The sequence below is a fragment of the Somniosus microcephalus genome, chromosome 12 (assembly GCF_052327205.1).
Source record: "Somniosus microcephalus isolate GS21.2 chromosome 12, FLI_Smic_1.0, whole genome shotgun sequence".
NCBI lineage: Eukaryota > Metazoa > Chordata > Chondrichthyes > Squaliformes > Somniosidae > Somniosus > Somniosus microcephalus.
In genome coordinates, this window is record NC_140998.1 from 217,421,974 (window position 1) to 217,442,905 (window position 20,932).

At 50.3% G+C, this 20,932-nt stretch overlaps 1 protein-coding gene across 1 annotated transcript in view; it reads right to left on the bottom strand.

Annotated features, from left to right (window-relative positions):
• Window positions 1-20,932, bottom strand: part of LOC147110118 (von Willebrand factor A domain-containing protein 7-like) — a 203,052-nt gene that overhangs the window by 21,837 nt on the left and 160,283 nt on the right. Inside the window, exons 9-12 of the mRNA XM_086004053.1 lie at window positions 12,184-12,378; window positions 9,714-9,862; window positions 9,107-9,246; window positions 4,542-4,634 (exon numbers count right to left, since the gene is read on the bottom strand). Coding sequence (XP_085860179.1) covers window positions 4,542-4,634; window positions 9,107-9,246; window positions 9,714-9,862; window positions 12,184-12,378 — 577 coding nt within the window. The remainder of the gene's footprint in view (window positions 1-4,541; window positions 4,635-9,106; window positions 9,247-9,713; window positions 9,863-12,183; window positions 12,379-20,932) is intronic.

The following is a 20,932-nucleotide window of genomic DNA, read 5'->3' on the forward strand; positions in this document are numbered from 1 at the left end:
GAACCCGTACCCCAGTGAGAGTCAGTGTGTGTGGAAACCGCACCCCAGAGAGAGTCAGTGTGCGTGGAACAAATACCCCAATGAGAGTCAGCGTGTGTGGAACCCGTACCCCAGTGAGAGTCAGTGTCTCTGGAACCCGTACCCCAGTGAGAGTCAGTTTGTGTGGAACCCGTACCCCAGTGAGAGTCAGTGTGTGTGGGACCCGTACCCCAGTAAGAGTCAGTGTGTGTGGAACCCGCACCCCAGTGAGAGTCAGTGTGTGTCGAACCCGCACCCCAGTGAGAGTCAGTGTGTGTGGAACCCGAACCCCAGTGAGAGTCAGTGTGTGTGGAACCCGTGCGCCAGTGAGAGTCAGTGTGTGTGGGACCCGTACCTCAGTGAGAGTCAGTGTGTGTGGAACCCGTACCCCAGTGAGAGTCAGTGTGTGTGGAACCCGTACCCCAGTGAGAGTCAGTGTGTGTGGAACCCGTACCCCAGTGAGAGTCAGTGTGTGTGGAACCCGTACCCCAGTGAGAGTCAGTGTTTGTGGAAACCGCACCCCAGAGAGAGTCAGTGTGTGTGGAACCCGTACCCCAGTGAGAGTCAGTGCGTGTGGGACCCGTACCCCAGTGAGAGTCAGTGTGTGTGGAACCCGTACCCCAGTGAGAGTCAGTGTGTGTGGGAACCGTACCCCAGTGAGAGTCAGTGTGTGTGGAACCCGTACCCCAGTGAGAGTCAGTGTGTGTGGAACCCGTACCCCAGTGAGAGTCAGTGTGTGTGGAACCCGTACCCCAGTGAGAGTCAGTGTGTGTGGAACCCGTACCCCATTGAGTCAGTGTGTGTGGAACCTGTACCCCAGTGAGAGTCAGTGTGTGTGGAACCCGTACCCCAGTGAGAGTCAGTGTGTGTGGAACCCGCACCCCAGTGAGAGTCAGTGTGTGTGGAACCCGTACCCCAGTGAGAGTCAGTGTGTGTGGGGCCCGTACCCCAGTGAGAGTCAGTGTGTGTGGAACCCGTACCCAAGTGAGAGTCAGTGTGTGTGGAACCCGTACCACAGTGAGAGTCAGTGTGTGTGGAACCCGTACCCCAGTGAGAGTCAGTGTGTGTGGAACCCGCACCCCATTGAGTCAGTGTGTGTGGAACCTGTACCCCAGTGAGAGTCAGTGTGTGTGGAAACCGTACCCCAGTGAGAGTCAGTGTGTGTGGAACCCGTACCCCAGTGAGAGTCAGTGTGTGTGGAACCCGTACCCCAGTGAGAGTCAGTGTGTGTGGAACCCGTACCCCAGTGAGAGTCAGTGTGTGTGGAACCCGTACCCCAGTGAGAGTCAGTGTGTGTGGAACCCGTACCCCAGTGAGAGTCAGTGTGTGTGGAACCCGTACCCCAGTGAGAGTCAGTGTGTGTGGAACCCGTACCCCAGTGAGAGTCAGTGTGTGTGGAACCCGTACCCCAGTGAGAGTCAGTGTGTGTGGAACCTGTACCCCAGTGGAGAGTCAGTGTGTGTGGAACCCGTACCCCAGTGAGAGTCAGTGTGTGTGGAACCCGTACCCCAGTGAGAGTCAGTGTGAGTGTAACCCGTACCCCAGTGAGAGTCAGTGTGAGTGGAACCCGTAGCTCAGTGAGAGTCAGTGTGTGTGGAACCTGTACCCCAGTGAGAGTCAGTGTGTGTGGAACCCGTACCCCAGTGAGAGTCAGTGTGTGTGCGACCTGTACCCCAGTGAGAGTCAGTGTGTGTGGAACCCGCACCCCAGTGAGAGTAATTGTGTGTGGAACCCGTACCCCAGTGAGAGTCAGTGTGTGTGGAACCCGTACCCCAGTGAGAGTCTGTGTGTGTGGGGCCCGTAACCCAGTGAGAGTCAGTGTGTGTGGAACCCGTACCCCAGTGAGAGTCAGTGTGTGTGGAACCCGTACCCCAGTGAGAGTCAGTGTGTGGAACCCGTACCCCAGTAAGAGTCAGTGCGTGTGGAACGCGTACCCCAGTGAGAGTCAGTGTGTGTGGAACCCGCACCCCAGTGAGAGTCAGTGTGTGTGGAACCCGTACCTCAGTGAGAGTCAGTGTGTGTGGAACCCTTACCCCAGTGAGAGTCAGTGTGTGTGGAACCCGTACCCCAGTGAGAGTCAGTGTGTGTGGAACCCGTACCCCAGTGAGAGTCAGTGTGTGTGGAACCCGTACCCCAGTGATAGTCAGTGTGTGTGGAACCCGTACCCCAGTCAGAGTCAGTGTGTGTGGAACCCGTACCCCAGTGAGAGTCAGTGTGTGTGGAACCCGTACCCCAGTGAGAGTCAGTGTGTGTGGAACCCGTACCCCAGTGAGAGTCAGTGTGTGTGGAACCCGTACCCCAGTGAGAGTCAGTGTGTGTGGAACCCGTACCCCAGTGAGAGTCAGTGTGTGTGGAACCCGTACCCAAGTGGAGAGTCAGTGTGTGTGGAACCCGTAACCCAGTGAGCGTCAGTGTGTATGGAACCCGTACCCCAGTGAGAGTCAGTGTGAGTGGAACCCGTACCCCAGTGAGAGTCAGTGTGTGTGGAACCTGTACCACAGTGAGAGTCAGTTTGTGTGGAACCCGTAACCCAGTGAGAGTCAGTGTGTGTGGGACCCGTACCCCAGTGAGAGTCAGTGTGTGTGGAACCCGTACCCCAGTGAGAGTCAGTGTGTGTGGAACCCGTACCCCAGTGAGAGTCAGTGTGTGTGGGGCCCGTACCCCAGTGAGAGTCAGTGTGTGTGGAACCCGTACCCCAGTGAGAGTCAGTGTATGTGGAATCCGTACCCCAGTGAGAGTCAGTGTGTGTGGAACCCGTACCCCAGTGAGAGTCAGTGTGTGTGGAACCCGTACCCCAGTGAGAGTCAGTGTGTGTGGAACCCGTTCCCCAGTGAGAGTCAGTGTGTGTGGAACCCGTACCTCAGTGAGAGTCAGTGTGTGTGGAACCCGTACCCCAGTGAGAGTCAGTGTGTGTGGAACCCGTACCCCAGTGAGAGTCAGTGTGTGTGGAACCCGTACCCCAGTGAGAGTCAGTGTGTGTGGAACCCGTACCCCAGTGAGAGTCAGTGTCTGTGGTACCCGTACCCCAGTGAGAGTCAGTGTGTGTGGAACCCGTACCCCAGTGAGAGTCAGTATGTGTGGAACCCGTACCCCAGTGAGAGTCAGTGTGTGTGGAACCCGTACCCCAGTGAGAGTCAGTGTGTGTGGAACCCGTACCCCAGTGAGAGTCAGTGTGTGTGGAACCCGTACCCCAGTGAGAGTCAGTGTGTGTGGAACCCGTACCTCAGTGAGAGTCAGTGTGTGTGGAACCCGTACCCCAGTGAGAGTCAGTGTGTGTGGAACCCGTACCCCAGTGAGAGTCAGTGTATGTGGAACCCGTACCCCACTGAGAGTCAGTGTGTGAGGAACACGTACCCCAGTGAGAGTCAGTGTGTGTGGAACCCGTACCCCAGTGAGAGTCAGTGTGTGTGGAACCCGTACCCCAGTGAGAGTCAGTGTGTGTGGAACCCGTACCCCAGTGAGAGTCAGTGTGTGTGGAACCTGTACCCCAGTGAGAGTCAGTGTGTGTGGAAACCATACCCCAGTGAGAGTCAGTGTGTGTGGAACCCGTACCCCAGTGAGAGTCTGTGTGTGTGGAACCCGTACCCCAGTGAGAGTCAGTGGGTGTGGAACCCGTACCCCAGTGAGAGTCAGTGTGTGTGGAACCCGTACCCCAGTGAGAGTCAGTGTGTGTGGAAACCATACCCCAGTGAGAGTCAGTGTGTGTGGAACCCGTACCCCAGTGAGAGTCAGGGTGTGTGGAACCTGTACCCCAGTGAGAGTCAGTGTGTGTGGAACCTGTACCCCAGTGAGAGTCAGTGTGTGTGGCACCCGTACCCCAGTGAGAGTCAGTGTGTGTGGAACCCGTACTCCAGTGAGAGTCAGTGTGTGTGGAAACCATACCCCAGTGAGAGTCAGTGTGTGTGGAACCCGTACCCCAGTGAGAGTCAGTGTGTGTGGAACCCGCACCCCAGTGAGAGTCAGTGTGTGTGGAACCCGTACCCCAGTGAGAATCAGTGTGTGTGGAACCCGTACCCCAGTGAGAGTCAGTGTGTGGAACCCGTACCCCAGTGAGAGTCAGTGCGTGTGGAACGCGTACCCCAGTGAGAGTCAGTGTGTGTGGAACCCGTACCCCAGTGAGAGTCAGTGTGTGTGGAACCCGTACCTCAGTGAGAGTCAGTGTGTGTGGAACCCGTACCCCAGTGAGAGTCAGTGTGTGTGGAACCTGTACCCCAGTGAGAGTCAGTGTGTGTGGAACCCGTACCCCAGTGAGAGTCAGTGTGTGTGGAACCCGTACCCCAGTGATAGTCAGTGTGTGTGGAACCCTTACCCCAGTGAGAGTCAGTGTGTGTGGAACCCATTCCCCAGTGAGAGTCTGTGTGTGTGGAACCCGTACCCCATTGAGTCAGTGTGTGTGGAACCCGTACCCCAGTGAGAGTCAGTGTGTGTGGAACCCGTACCCCATTGAGTCAGCACCCACAGGCTAGAGTGGCAATGCACCCTCATGAACCAGTGCCCCAGTGGCGTGTGAGCGATAAACTCACCTGTGCTGGGTCGCCCGTTGATTGGAATAAGACCCGGGTGAGGTCCTTCGAAGGGTTCGACAAAATTGTTGGTGAAGTCGATCGTACTCTGACCTAAATCCATAAAAGAGATCGATTGAATTTGTTACTGTTCGGGGGCTTTATATATCGCGGGCTTTTGGGTTTGGGTGTATCTGTATTTAAGAATATAAGAACATAAGAAATAAGAGGAGTCGGCCATTCGGTCCCTCGAGCCTGCTCCGCCATTCAATGAGATCACGGCTGATCTTCGACCTCAATTCCACTTTCCCGCCCGATCCCCATATCCCTCGATTCCCCGAGACTCCAAAAATCTCTCGATCTCAGCCTTGAATATACTCAACGACTGAGCCTCCACAGCCCTCTGGGGCAGAGAATTCCAAAGATTCACCGCCCTCTGAGTGAAGAAATTCCTCCTCATCTCGGTCCCAAATGTCCGACCCCTTATCCTGAGACTGTGACCCCTGGTTCTAGACTCTCCAGCCAGGGGGAAACAGCCTCTCAGCATCTACCCGGTCAATCCCCCTCAGAATCTTATATGTTTCAATGAGATCACCTCTCATTCTGCTAAACTCCAGAGAGTATCGGCCCATTCTACTCAATCTCTCCTCATAGGACAATCCCCCCATCCCAGGAATCAATCTAGTGAACCTTCGTTGCACCGCCTCCAAGGCAAGTATATCCTTCCTTAGATAAGGAGACCCAAACTGTGCCCAGCACTCCAGGTGTGGTCTCACCAAGGCCCTGTATAATTGTAGCAAGACTTCCTTACTCCAGTACTCCAGGTGTGGTCTCACCAAGGCCCTGTATAATTGTAGCAAGACTTCCTTACTCCAGGTGTGGTCTCACCAAGGCCCTGTATAATTGTAGCAAGACTTCCTTACTCCAGTACTCCAGGTGTGGTCTCACCAAGGCCCTGTACAATTGTCGCAAGACTTCCTTAATCCAGTACACCAGGTGTTGTATCACCAAGGCCCTGTACAATTGTAGCAAGACTTCCTTACTCCAGTACACCAGGTGTGGTCTCTCCAAGGCCCTGTACAATTGTAGCAAGACTTCCTTACTCCAGTACTCCAGGTGTGGTCTCACCAAGGCCCTGTATAATTGTAGCAAGACTTCCTTACTCCAGTACTCCAGGTGTGGTCTCACCAAGGCCCTGTATAATTGTAGCAAGACTTCCTTACTCCAGTACTCCAGGTGTGGTCTCACCAAGGCCCTGTACAATTGTAGCAAGACTTCCTTACTCCAGTACACCAGGTGTGGTCTCACCAAGGCCCTGTATAATTGTAGCAAGACTTCCTTACTCCTATACACCAGGTGTGGTCTCACCAAGGCCCTGTACAATTGTAGCAAGACTTCCTTACTCCAGTACACCAGGTGTGGTCTCTCCAAGGCCCTGTACAATTGTAGCAAGGCTTCCTTACTCCAGTACTCCAGGTGTAGTCTCACCAAGGCCCTGTATAATTGTAGCAAGACTTCCTTACTCCAGGTGTGGTCTCACCAAGGCATAATTGTAGCAAGACTTCCTTACTCCAGTACACCAGGTGTGGTCTCACCAAGGCCCTGTATAATTGTAGCAAGACTTCCTTACTCCAGTACTCCAGGTGTGGTCTCACCAAGGCCCTGTATAATTGTAGCAAGACTTCCTTATTCCAGTTGTCCAGGTGTGGTCTCACCAAGGCCCTGTATAATTGTAGCAAGACTTCCTTACTCCAGTACTCCAGGTGTGGTCTCACCAAGACCCTGTACAATTGTAGCAAGACTTCCTTACTCCAGTACTCCAGGTGTGGTCTCACCAAGGCCCTGTATAATTGTAGCAAGACTTCCTTACTCCTGTACTCCAGGTGTGGTCTCACCAAGGCCCTGTATAATTGTAGCAAGACTTCCTTACTCCAGTACTCCAGGTGTGGTCTCACCAAGGCCCTGTACAATTGTAGCAAGACTTCCTTACTCCAGTACTCCAGGTGAGGTCTCACCAAGGCCCTGTACAATTGTAGCAAGACTTCCGTACTCCAGTACTCCAGGTGTGGTCTCACCAAGGCCCTGTACAATTGTAGCAAGACTTCCTTACTCCCATACTCCAGGTGTGGTCTCACCAAGGCCCTGTACAATTGTAGCAAGACTTACTTACTCCCGTACTCCAGGTGTGGTCTCACCAAGACCCTGTATAATTGTAGCAAGACTTCCTTACTCCAGTACTCCAGGTGTGGTCTCACCAAGGCCCTGTATAATTGTAGCAAGACTTCCTTACTCCAGTACTTCAGGTGTGGTCTCACCAAGGCCCTGTACAATTGTAGCAAGACTTCCTTACTCCCGTACTCCAGGTGTGGTCTCACCAAGGCCCTGTACAATTGTAGCAAGACTTCCTCACTCTTATACTCCAACCCCCTTGTAATAATGGCCAACATGCCAATTGCCTTCCTAATTGCTTGCTGTACCTACATAAGGACATAAGAAATAAGAAATAGGAGCAGGAGTAGGCCAATCGGCCCCTCGAGCCTGCTCCGCCATTCAATATAATCATGGCTGATCTGATCCTAACCGCCAATCCACTATCACAGAACCATCTCCTGAATCTAACAGAATTAGACACACGAAATAGGAGCAGGATCAGGCTACACGGCCCCTGGGCCCGCTCCGCTACCCACAGGGCCATGTCCGATCCGAACCTAGACTCATGTCCAAATTCCTGCCCGCTCCCCGTAACCCTTAATTCCCTTTACTTCTAGGAAACTGTCTATTTCTGTTTTAAATTTATGTAATGATGTAGCTTCTACAGCTTTTTGGGGCAGCATATTCCATGGACCTACCACCCTCTGAGTGAAGTAGTTCCTCCTCATCTCAGTTTTGAAAGAGCAGCCCCTTATTCTAAGACTATGCCCCCTAGTTCTAGTTTCACCCATCATCGGTTACATCCTCCCCGCATCCACCCGATCTAACCCCTTCACAATCATATATGTTTCAATAAGATCGCCTCTCATTCTTCTGAACTCCAATGAGTAGAGTCCCAATCTACTCAACCTCTCCTCATTTGTCCACCCCCTCATCCCCGGGATTAACCGAGTGAACCTTCTTTGTACTGACTCGAGAGCAAGTATGTCTTTTCTTAAGTATGGACACCAAAACTGTATGCAGTATTCCAGGTGCGGTCTCACCAATACCTTGTAAAACTGAAGCAATACCTCCCTATTTTTATATTCTATCCCCCTAGCAATGAAAGCCAACATTCCATTGGCCTTCTTAATCACTTGCTGCACCTGCATACTAACCTTTTGAGTTTCGTGCACCAGGACCCCCAGATCCCTTTGTACTTCAGTACTTTCCAGTTTCTTGCAATTAAGATAATAACTTGCTCTACGATTTTTCCTGCCAAAGTGCATAACCTCACACTTTCCAGTATTGTATTCCATCTGCCAAATCTCTGCCCACTTACTTAGCCTGTCTATGTCCCCTTGCAGGTTTTTTATGTCCTCCTCACTCACTACTTTCCCTCCCATCTTAGTATCATCTGCAAACTTTGATATGTTACACTCGGTCCCCTCCTCCAAATCGTTAATATATGTTAGCTTTTTGTGTTTCTTGCATGAGGACACCCAAATCTCTCTCAACACCAACATTTAAAAGTTTCTCACTACTTAAAAAATATTCTGTTTTTCGATTGTTAATACCAAAGTGAATAACCTCACGTTTCTCTACATTACACTCTATCTGCCACCTTACTGCCCATTCACGTAGACTCTTTGGACCAGAAATTCGGGTCCCCACGGGTGAGTACGCGCTGGGTACTCACACGTTGGCCCAACGAACGTACCGGTTTCCTGCATGCACTGCGCACGCGCGGGAAACCGGGACTTCCGTTCCCCTGAAAGAAGGTGTTGAGAGGTCGAACGCGTGCGCGGGAGAGGCAGCGCGTGCGCATCGAACTTACGGTTTCTTTCCAGGTTTCTCCGGAAGTTAGACATGTAAAAAGCAGGCGCAGGGCCTGCTTTTAACAAGGTAAGTGGTGAATTAATTAAAATTAAAACATTTTTTCCACAGGTTTATTATTTTTAAATACTTTAAAGAAAGGTAAGTTTATTTTTAGCCCCGTTAGAAAATATAATTAATATTTTCCAAAATTTAAATTATTGTTTAAAATCGTTATTTTATGTAATTTATAGTTATTTAAAAATGTGAGTTTTAAAAATTTATTTGAAGTTTTAGTGATGTTTTGGGGCTGAATTGCATTCATAGGTTTGACAGGTCTTCTTGTCAAATCTATGAATAGAGATTCCCTGCTACCATTGGCTCTCCGTGGCCCACGTGATCCCAGGGGACGCTTCGAACTAACTGCGCCCCCGGGATACGCAAGCACTGCGCGCCGGCCTTTGGAGGAGGCCCAGGATCGGAATCCCACGCGGGCCCACAGCTCAACGGCCGGCGCGCAAGGTAAGTGCAGGTCGGGGGCTTGCACCCGCGGGAAGCCTCCGACCCGAATTTCTGGGCCGATATCGTGTTCTCCTCACAGTTTATTGTCCCAACTGGCTTTGTATTTATTATTGACTCACCGGAGATTCTCACTGAATACACTCTTGAGGATAAGACTATAAGTTTCCAGGCTCCAGGTTGGATTGGGGAATGGAGTCGAATGACCTGCAGATTCCCAAAGATACTGGTTGTCGCCAATGTTCCAGGTCCCTCCAGAACTCTCATCAATTCACCTGGTCAGAAATAATAGAGGGTTGAAAGATAGAGCACCAGTCAGTGTGTGTGGAACCCGTACCCCAGTGAGAGTCAGTGTGTGTGGAACCCGTACCCCAGTGAGAGTCAGTGTGTGTGGAACCCGTACCACAGTGAGAGTCAGTGTGTGTGGAACCCGTACCCCAGTGAGAGTCAGTGTGTGTGGAACCCGTACCCCAGTGAGAGTCAGTGTGTGTGGAACCCGTACCCCAGTGAGAGTCAGTGTGTGTGGGACCCGTACACCAGTGAGAGTCAGTGTGTGTGGAACCCGTACCCCAGTGAGAGTCAGTGTCTGTGAAATCCGTACCCCAGTGAGAGTCAGTGTGTGTGGAACCCATACCCCAGTGTGAGTCAGTGTCTGTGAAATCCGTACCCCAGTGAGAGTCAGTGTGTGTGGAACCAGTACCCCAGAATCAGCATTTGATATAAAGGAGCGAGTTGTTCTCACCGTTGGGTTCCATGAGGTTTATGTTTCTTGGGTTGTCCATAACGTAGATGGTCACATTCTGGATGGATGCGTCCACGTGGAAGGTGATGGTATTGTTCGCAATGGAGGCGTTACTCGACATTTGTAACAATGTGACCTGCAGAAGGGAAGAATCAATTAGTGGCGTTCAATCACCCTCTTGCAAAGTCAACATGGATTTACAAAAGGCATTGACTTGGATAGAGAACTGGTTGGCAGACAGGAAACAAAGAGTTGGAATAAACGGGTCTTTTTCCGAGTGGCAGGCAGTGACTAGTTGGGTACCGCAAGGATCGGTGCTCGGACCCCAGCTATTCACAATATATATTAATGATCTAGGCAAGGGAACTAGATGTAATATCTCCAAGTTTGCAGACGACACAAAGCTGGGTGGGCGTGTGTGCTGTGAGGAGGATGCAGAGAAACTCCAGTATGATTTGGACAGGTTGGGCGATTGGGCAGATGCAGTATAACGTGGATAAATGTGAGGTTATCCACTTTGGTGGCAAAAACAGGAAGACAGATTATTATCTGAACGGCAATAGATTGGGAAAAGGGGAAGTGCAACGAGACCTAGGTGTCCTTGTGCACCAGTTGCTGAAGGTAAGCATGCAGGTGCAGCAGGCGGTTAAGAAGGCAAATGGTATGTTGGCCTTCATAGCGAGAGGATTCGAGTACAGGAGCAAGGATGTCTTGCTGCAGTTGTACAGGGCCTTGGTGAGACCACATCTTGAGTATTGTGTGCAGTTTTGGCCGCCTTATCTGAGGAAGGATGTTCTTGCCATGGAGAGAGTGCAGCGAAGATTCACCAGACTGATACCTGGGATGGCAGGAATGATGTATGAAGAGAGATTGGGTCGATTAGGCTTATATTCGCGAGAGTTCAGAAGAATGAGAGGGGATCTCATTGAAACTTATAAAATTCTAACAGGACTAGACAGACTAGATGCAGGAAGGATGTTCCTGATGGCGGGGAATCCAGAACCAGGGGTCACAGTCTAAGGATAAGGGGTAAGCCATTTAGGACAGAGATAAGGAGGAATTTCTTCACCCAGAGAGTGGTGAACCTGTGGAATTCTCTACAACAGAAGATATTTGAGGCCAATTCATTAAATATATTCATGAAGGAATATTTCTTAAGGCTAAAGGGATCAAGGCATATTGGATGATCAGCCATGATCGCATTAATTGGCGGAGCAGGCTCGAGGGGCCGGATAGCCCACTCCTGCTCCTATCTTCTAGGCTTCTATGTTTCTACTTCAGATCTCCATCATTTCCTGAAAACTCCAAACTCACTGGGGAATCTCACTAGGTTACTGGGCCCACACACACTGGCTCATCCCCATGGCCAACTTTTCCATTGTGAGCCAGCAGAATATTTGGCGCTGGGGCATCACCGCCACACGTGGTGCTGCCGTCACTAGAAGCTCTCATAACAGGGAGCACAATACACAGACGCGTCATTCACACTCACGTTCCTGCAGGCCCCACACAAGTGCCAGACAATGACTATCTCCAACAAGCGAGAGTCTAACCACCGCCCCTTGACATTCAACGGCATTACCATCGCCGAATCCCCCACCAACAACATCCTGGGGGTCACCATTGACCAGAAACTGAACTGGACCAGCCACATAAATACTGTGGCTACAAGAGCAGGTCAGAGGCTGGGTATTCTGCGGCGAGTGTCTCACCTCCTGACTCCCCAAAGTCTTTCCACCATCTACAAGGCACAAGTCAGGAGTGTGATGGAATACTCTCCACTTGCCTGGATGAGTGCAACTCCGACAACACTCAAGAAGCTCGACACCATCCCAGGACAAAGCAGCCCCGCTTGATGGGCACCCCATCCACCACCTTAAACATTGACTCCCTCCACCACCGGCGCACCATGGCTGCAGTGTGTACCATCTACAAGATGCACTGCAGCAACTCGCCAAGGCTTCTTCGGCAGCACCTCCCAAACCCGCCACCTCTTCCACCTAGAAGGACAAGGGCAGCAGGCGCATGGGAACACCACCACCTCCAAGTTCCCCTCCAAGTCACACACCATCCTGAATTGGAAATATATCGGCCGATCCTTCATCGTCGCTGGGTCAAAATCCTGGAACTCCCTCCCTAACAGCACTGTGGGAGCACCTTCACCACACGGACTGCAGCGGTTCAAGAAGGCGGCTCACCGCCACCTTCTCAAGGGCAACTAGGGATGGGCAATAAATGCTGGCCTTGCCAGCAACACCCACATCCCGTGGAGGAATAAATAAAACCCAGAACAGAGAGCACGAGCAGGAACCCTGGATGACCGGCTGCCCCGAGTCCCACCCCGGGCGGCGCTCTCCTGCTCCGTGTGTGGGGAGCTTCACACTATCTTCCTCCCATCCCCCGCAGCCCTGACTACAGGGCCCGGCTCGTAGCTATGTAGATGAAAAGACACATTACCAGGGCCCCACTGGTAGATTGTTCGATGATCGAGGTTAGTTTGAAGATCTCAGTCTTTGGAACCGTCACAGCCTCACCCCCCGAGGCTGTGGCCAGAGTGCGGTAGAGCTGGAGGCCGGACTCAGCCTCCACCGCCCGGCGGATCCGGGCACTCCTTCTCCACCTTGAAAACACGTCCGTCAGGAAAAAGTGCACCTGGAAAATATCAAAACACACAGAGAATGAACACTGGGGTACAGGTTCCACACACACTGACTCTCACTGGGGTACGGGTTCCACACACACTGACTCTCACTGGGGTACGGGTTCCACACACACTGACTCTCACTGGGGTACGGGTTCCACACACAATTTACAATTTTACAATTTAAATCGCTTTATTGGCATGATAAGTTACATCTTATGTTGCCAAAGCATCAAAATACATTTATGGTTCAGCACATAAACGCAGTTCTATTCATACAGTGTATAAACAGGTATATCCCTGAGTGTATAAATATACATTCGCATTGTTTATATATATTTTTTTCTTAGCTTACTGGTTGTCCCTCTGTTCATGGCAAGCTGCAACATAGTGCGCCGCCAGCGTTACACAGCTTCTCTCCTCTCCCAGTAGGAATGGGAGTTTTTGGTTGTCATTCAGATTTCTGAAATCAGGGCATATTTGTGAGAATTTTTGGTAGAAATTCTCCCTGATGCCCTGATATTTTCCACAAGCTGTGAGGAAGTGCATCTCTGTCTCCACCACTCCCTGACTGCAGTGAGAGCATATCCTGTCCTCTCTTGGCAGCCTGGTCTGCCTGTGTCTGCCTTTTTCGATCGCTAGGCTATGTTCGCTAAGTCTGTACCTTGTCAAGGTTCTTCTCAGTTTGTTATCCTTTACCATGGTCAGGTAATCAGCTATGTTGTATTGTCTGTTTAGGGCCAAGTAGCAATTGAGTTTGCTTTGGGTTTTTGTTGTTTCTGCCCAATATGTCAGATATTTTTCCTTTTGCTTAGCGACGATTGTGTTGGGTCGAATTCTTTGTGTTACCCTGTCACTGTCCTGGGGCTGGTTATTGTTAGTATTGTTAGTAGTTACTTCACTGAGTCCCAGGACTAGTTGACTGAGGGTATTCTTCTTTATGGTCAGCTCTTGGCATTTCAGGGCGTCGTAGTGATAGCATTGGGGATTGCTCATTTGTAGGTGATTCCAAAATTTGGTGGCTCTTTTTTGGATAGTGATTATTAATGGATATTGGCCTAGTTCCGCCCTGCATGCATTGTTTACTGTTTTCCTTTGAGTCCGGAGGATACTTTTACAGAATTCTGCATGTAGGATCTCAATTGGGTGTTTGTCCCATTTTGCAAATTCTTGTTGAGTTAGCGGTCCCCATACCTCACTGCCATAGAGTGCAATTGGTTCAATTACTGATTTGAAAATTTTGAGCCAAATGCTAATTGGGATTTCTATTTGGATTGATTTTTTGATGGCATAGAAAGCCCTTCTTGCTTTCTCTTTCAGTTCATTCACAGCCAGTTTGAAGTTTCCCGTAGAACTGATTTTTAAGCCCAAGTATGTGTAGTTAGTGGTTTGTTCAATTTTGGTTGTTCCTACTGTGAAATTTATTTTGGGTCCCTGATGTTTGGATCTTTGCTGGAACACAAGGACTTTGGTTTTTTGGGGATTTATTGTCAGGGCCCAAGTCTGGCAGTACGACTCCAGCAGGTCCAGGTTTTGCTGTAGCCCCTCTTTAGTAGGTGACAGCAGAACCAGGTCGTCTGCATAGAGGAGGAATTTAACCTTGGATTCATATAGGGTGAGGCCGGGTGCTGTAGATTGTTCAAGTAGTTTTGCCAATCCATTTATGTAAATATTAAAGAGTGTCGGTGAGATTGGCGAGCCCTGCGTCACCCCCCGCCCCTGTGGGAAGTATTTTGTTTGTTTGTCTCCAATTTTAACTGCACATTTGTTGTTTGTATACATTGATTTAATTACATCATATGTTTTCCCTCCTACCCCACTTTCGATAAGTTTCAGGAATAAACCGTCATGCCAGATGGAGTCGAAAGCCTTCTGGAAATCTACAAAGCATGCGTAGATTTTGCTTTTGTTATTGTGAACGTGTTTGTCAATTAGGGTCTGTAGGGTGAAGATATGATCGGATGTTCTATAGTTTGGCAGGAATCCAATTTGGCTTTTACTCAAGACATTGTGCTCCTCAAGGAAGTTTATAAGTCTTTTGTTTATGATGCTACAGAATACCTTCCCCAGGTTACTGTTTACACAGATGCCTCGATAGTTGTTTGGGTCGATTTTGTCCCCACTTTTGTATATGGGCGTTATGAGTCCTTTGTTCCAGATATCAGGGAAATAACCGACACTCAGAACCAAGTTGAAGAGTTTTAGGATAGCCAGTTTCATTTTGTTGTCTGTGTGTTTAATCATCTCGTTTAGTATGCCGTCTGTCCCGCAGGCTTTTCCTGGTCGCAGGTCCTTGAGTTTTTCAAGAAGTTCTTTTTCTGTTATTATGGCGTCCAGCGGGTTTTGGTTATCTTTTATGGCCATTTCTAGCTTTTCCAGTTTTTTGCATATTTGGTGTTGCTCTGGTCTTAGTGTTTTTTTCTGGTATAATTTTTCAAAGTGGTTTACCCATGTGTCCCCATTTTGAATGGCCAAATCGTCGTGTTGTTTTTTGTGTAGTGTTTTCAAGTTTTCCCAGAAACAATTGGAATCAATGGATTCCTCCATGGAGCTGAGTGTATTCTTAATATATTGCTCTTTTTTGGTTCTGAGTGTGTTTCTGTATTGTGTTAGTGTCTGACAATAAGTAAGGCGTAGTTCCTCGTTTTCTGGATGTCTGTGTTTTTGGTTTGATATTTTTCTAAGTTTTTTCCTCATGTTATGGCAATCTCGGTCAAACCATTTTTCATAGTTTTTTGTTTTGGGTTTGTTCTTGCGAGCTTTCAAGTTTGCATTTGTTGCCAAATTATCAAAAATATTGTTTAGTTTACTAACTGCCCGGTTTACGCCTTCTTTATTGTGAGTGTATATGTTATCCAGAAAGGTGTCTAAGAGAGCTTGAGTTGATGCATTGCTAATTGTTTTCTGGTATTTTTCCGTGTCGTTTTTGGCCCATCTGTACGATTTTTTGGTGTTGTACAGTTTACTGGGTTGTGTTTCTATGTTGTTTGTTTCTGTCTTTTTGAGGAACATAGTAATTTGACTGTGATCTGACAGTGTTGTTTGTGGTTTGACTGTGAATGCTCTGAAAGAGGATGGGTCTAAGTCTGTAATCATATAGTCTACTGTGCTGCAGCCAAGAGGTGAGCAATAGGTCGATCTTCCTAGGAGGTCTCCTATGAACCTACCATTGACAATGTACAGACCCAGGTTTCGACAGAGCTGTAGTAGCTGTTTTCCGTTGGTATTTGACTGCTTGTCGCAGTTATGCCTGTATGGAAGGGAAGGGATGTCAAAGTGGTTATTCCCGAAAACATAATTGTTTCCCTGATTATTGGTGAAGTCTGGTTCTTCGCCCGTTCTTGAATTGAGGTCCCCACAGATCAACACGTTCCCCTGGGCCTGGTATTGGATAATTTCCCCCTCCATGTTGGAGAAGGTGTCCTCTTTAAAGTACGGGGAATCGATTGGAGGGATATAAAGTGCGCAAATGTAAACATCTTGGGTGTTTGAGATAATCTCCCTCTCAAGTTTGAGCCACATATGGTTTTCGCCCTTTTTTATAAATTTGATGTAATTCTTAAGTTCTGTTTTAAACCAGATCAGTATGCCTCCGGAGTCTCTGCCTTGGGTTACACTTGGTAATTTATTGGAGGGCACCACCAGCTCAGTGTACCCTTGGGGACAGCCAGTGTGTCCTTTTCCTTTATACCAAGTTTCCTGTAAAATGATAATATCTAGGTCTTTAGTTTCATCTATGAACTCTGGGGTCCTACTTTTCACTTCTCGCAGTGAAGAGCGTAGACCTTGGATATTCCAGGTCGAAATATATAAGGATTTCATGTTAAGTTTGATCTTTTACTATGATAGGTTAAAGAGTGGTACGTGTTTGTCGTGTCTAAGTGTGGGGAAAAAAAAGATCACATCAGTTGTCTACAAAAGTTAATACAATTTGGTTACAGTTCTTTCTATTAATTAGTCCTTGATCCATAAGGCGGAAGTAGATGCTGCTGCACATCTGCTTATTGTCTCTTAATGGATTGTTTCTGTCTGAGGTATTGCGTACGTCCTGTGCATCTCTCCCTCTGTCTGGCTGGGAGCAGTCCTATTCCCCTGTGGGACAGGAGTGGTGCAGGTCTGACATTGTTGTTTTGCATGGGGATCCTCTCTGGTCTCGGTTGGTGTGTTGGTGGTCCTTGTAGTGTTCCTGATATGTACCCCGCTGATCTCTGGTGGTCGGGGGGGGGTCCTCTTGGAGTCTGGGTATGGACCCGGTTAAAAGCGACGTCCTTCAGGGCTTTAGCAAGGATCGATATTCTTTGCCTTTGGATGTGGACGTGGTCGTAAAGACATTCCTCATCGAGGGTGGGGTGTTGGGCCAGGTGTACGTTGTGGTTTGATTCGCAGTCTCTTGCTATGCTGGCATTTATCTCATGAATTGTGTTGTTGTTGAAGTCTGTTCTCGGCAATATTGTGGAAACAGTGATTCTAGTGTTTGGAAATGTACTGCTTGCTTTCCTAATCATTGCTCTGAGCGATGTTGCTACTTCTTTCTGTTGGGTCTTTAGGTCATTTGTGCCCGTGTGTATTATTATGTGTTGGGGGGAGCCTAATCTGGCTTTGGTCAGCCATCCCATGGCTCTGTTTGTTGTTGGGCACCAGATCTTTTCTACTTTACTTCTAGGGAATAGCTTTTTCTCCCATAGAAATTTCCCATTTGAGTCTATGAGTATTACGACGTCAGCCTTGTTTGTGTTTACTGTCTGGTGGCTTTCGCTTGGACTCATAGTGTGTGTGCTGGGCTGGGGTGTCTGGTGTGTGCGTACCTCTTGTGAGCGGCCCGCTTGTGGTTCCACGGTGGTGGGGGAAGATTGCGAATCAGTATGCTGGTCGGTCTGTGTGGCACCCCTTGTATTGTGTGTCTGTTGCTTTTGTTCCATGTGGGAGTGCAGCCGTTCCGTCCGGCTCTGCCTTGTCTTATCTCTAGCCTCTGGTTGCTGGTCTAATGGTGTTATCTCTCCTCTATGGCTCTCTTCTTTTTCCTGCAGCTCTTTCACCTGATTCCTAAGTAGATTCACCTGGTTCTCAAGTAGCTTCAGCTCTCTCTTGTGTCTCTCCCTCTCCTGATTTTGATAGTCATTCATTTTGAGGAAGTCCTCTCTAAGTTTAACCACCTCTATCTCTAATTGATTAAATTTATCTTTTGGTTGTATCTGGCTGTGTGATCCCGGGGTATGTGCCTGGTCGGCCCTGGAAGGCTCACTCACTTCCTGGCTAGGCTGGTCGGCCCTGGAGGGCTCACTCACTTCCTGGCTATGCTGCTCTTCTCTTGGTGAGCTGGGAATGGTAGGGGGACTATGTGTGGCTTCCTCCCTGGTAGTTATGCTGGGGTTTGTCAGTTGTATCGTGTGGCTGTGGTTCCCCGGGGTTGGTGTCTGGTTTGAACTGTGTGGCTCGTTCACCTCCTGACCAGGCAGATTTTCTCCTGGTAAGTTGTCAATGTTGGGGGGAGTGCGGGCCACTCTGGGGCTGTTCCTTCCCCCCTTAGTTAATTTTTTCAGTGTCCTGAAGGCCGTTGCAAATTTGTCGAGGTTGCCTTGCACTAATATTGTCCCGGTATTGTACGCGTTGACCGTCGTAGTTGAACTGTCTCCTGGTGTGTTAATTTTCATTATGGACCCATTTGCGGTATTTTCTAGCTTAACATTGGTATAGTGTGATTTTATTGCTGTGATCCAAGCCACTGGCTGATCTGAGTAGAAAATGAGGTTACTTTTTGTCCCATTGTTGTAACAGTCAGCAAAAAGTGTTTCTGGTTTTTCTCTCATCTGCTCATGCTTGATCGCTTTTATAGCTTTTTTTGCGGTGTTGGGGGGAATCTGGAAGCGGGGCTGTTGTGGATCTTCTGATTCGCTCATTTTTGGTAAAGTATTGTTGATCTTAGAATAAGCTTTTCTGGGGCCCCGGGTTTGGTGTTTCCCTCTCCCTGTTCGCGAACTTTCCCGGTCCCCCTCTCCGACCCCGTGGTCCCTGGGCCTCGGCTTCTGGGTTCACCCTTCTCAGGTCTGGGTCTGTGAGCCGCTGTTTCCCGGTGCCTTCGGGCTGTTCCCCTCCCCCTCAGAGGTCTCTGTGCCTCTGTCTCGGCCTGGCTCCTCGGGCCTTTCCCTGGCTTCAGTCTCCCTCCCTGGGCCCTGTACTCACAGTCTTGGTTTGCTTCTGGAAGCCTTCTGGTTGCTCCCCTTCTCCTCAGAGGTCTCTGGGCCTGGCTCCTCGGGCCTTTCCCGGGCTTTCTAGCCCAGCCGCCGCTCGGGTTGTGCCTCGTTCGCCGTTCGGGTGCTGGACTGCGGTCGTCGCTCGGGTGCTGGACTGCGGCCGTCGCTCGGGTGCTGGACTGCGGTCGTCGCTCGGGTGCTGGACTGCGGCCGCCGATCGGGCCGTGTCTCGTTCGCCGCTCGGGCTCCCCGAGTCACCTCGTTCCGGCTGCCGCTGCGTCTCCGTGCGGCCTCCCCGATTCGCCTCGTTTCCCGAAGCGGCCTCCCCGAGTCTCCTCGCTCCGGCTGCTGCTGCGTCTCCGTGCGGCCTTCGCGCCTCGGTTCCCGATGCGGCCGAGTCACCTTGCTTCTGCTGCTGCTGTGGCCCCGTTTGTTTTTTTTTTTCCCTTATTTCTTTTTTTTTTTTTTTTCTTTGGCTTTTTTTTTTCTAGTTTCCTCTGGTTTTTTTTTCCTTTGGTGGTCTTTTCCTTCCTTACTTAATCTAGACTAAACTAAACTTAAACTTAACTAAACAAACTAAACTAACTTAACTAGAACTAGATTTAACTTTAAAACCTTTTTAAACTTGAAATGAACCTTTTTTTCCCCCACTTTAAACACTAAAAACACTAAAAATTCAGCAGCCCATCTTCAGCGTGTGTATTCACTCTCACTGGGGTACGGGTTCCACACACACTGACTCTCACTGGGGTACGGGTTCCACACACACTGACTCTCACTGGGGCACGGGTTCCACACACACTGACTCTCACTGGGGTACGGGTTCCAGACGCACTCACTCTCACTGGGGTACGGGTTCCAGACACATTGACTCTCACTGGGGTTCGGGTTCCACACACACTGACTCTCACTGGGGTACGGGTTCCACACACACTGACTCTCACTGGGGTACGGGTTCCACACACACTGACTCTCACTGGGGTACGGGTTCCACACACACTGACTCTCACTGGGGTACGGGTTCCACACACACTGACTCTCACTGGGGTATGGGTTCATCACACACTGACTCTCACTGGGGTACCGGTTCCACACACACTGACTCTCACTGGAGTATGGGTTCCACACTCACTGACTCTCACTGGGGTGCGGGTTCCACACAAACTGACTCTCACTGGGGTACAGGTTCCACACACACTGACTCTCACTGGGGTACGGGTTCCACACACACTGGCCTAGAAATTCGGTCGGCTTAGCGCCGCTTTTGAGGCGCTAGAGGGCCTAGCGCCGGAGTTATGGCCAGCTTGGAAATTGAGTGGGTCCCTAAATCGGCGTTAGGCTGTTAGCGCTGCGCCGGCACCGATGACGTCATCGGTGTGCGCAGCGTCCCGGTTGCCATGGTAACCCGCCCGAACTCCGAAATTGACTTGCGGCCGCCTCGCCCGTGGCAGCCGCAAGCAACGTTCTGGCAGAGGTGCCTTACTGGACTTTGCGCCGGCGCATTAAAGGCCCCGTGGCGGCCGGCTGCTTTCCCGCTGGCCGCCTGGCCGCAGCTCCCTCCCCGGACTTCTCCCCCCCCCCCCCGCCGGGACAGATGCAAGCCCAGCACTTGTCCGAGGTGCCGGGCTCATTTTTACAATGATTTTCGCGGGCCGCGGCCGGGTGCAGGCAGCTCCTCCTTAAGGGAAGGAGGAGGCCTGCACTTCCCGAACCTGCCGCACCGCAGCGGGTGCCGCAGCGCCGGAATAGCGCCGCAATTCAGCGCGTAGCGCCAGTTTTCAGGCGCAAACAGCTTTCAGCAGCGACGGCAGCCGCTTGCGCGCAGAACTAGTGAATTTTTGGCCCGCCCAGCGCGACTTAGCTCCGGCACTAACTTCCGGCGCTAAAGCAGTCGCTGCGCCAAAACCCAATTTCTAGGCCACTGACTCTAACTGGGGTACGGGTTCCACACGCACTGACTCTCACTGGGGTATGGGTTCCACACACACTGACTCTCACTGGAGTACAGTCCCACACACACTGACTCTCACTGGGGTACGGGTTCCACACGCACTGACTCTCACTGGGGTACGGGTTCCACACAAACTGACTCTCACTGGGGTAAGGGTTCCACACACACTGACTCTCACTGGGGTGCGGGTTCCACACACACTGACTCTCACTGGGGTATGGGTTCCACACACACTGACTCTCACTGGGGTACGGGTTCCACACACACTGACTCTCACTGTGGTACTGGTTCCTCACACACTGACTCTCACTGGGGTGCAGGTTCCACACACACTGAGTCTCACTGGGTTATGGGTTCCACACACACTGACTCTCACTGGGGTACGGGTCCCACAGACACTGACTCTCAGTGGAGTACGGGTTC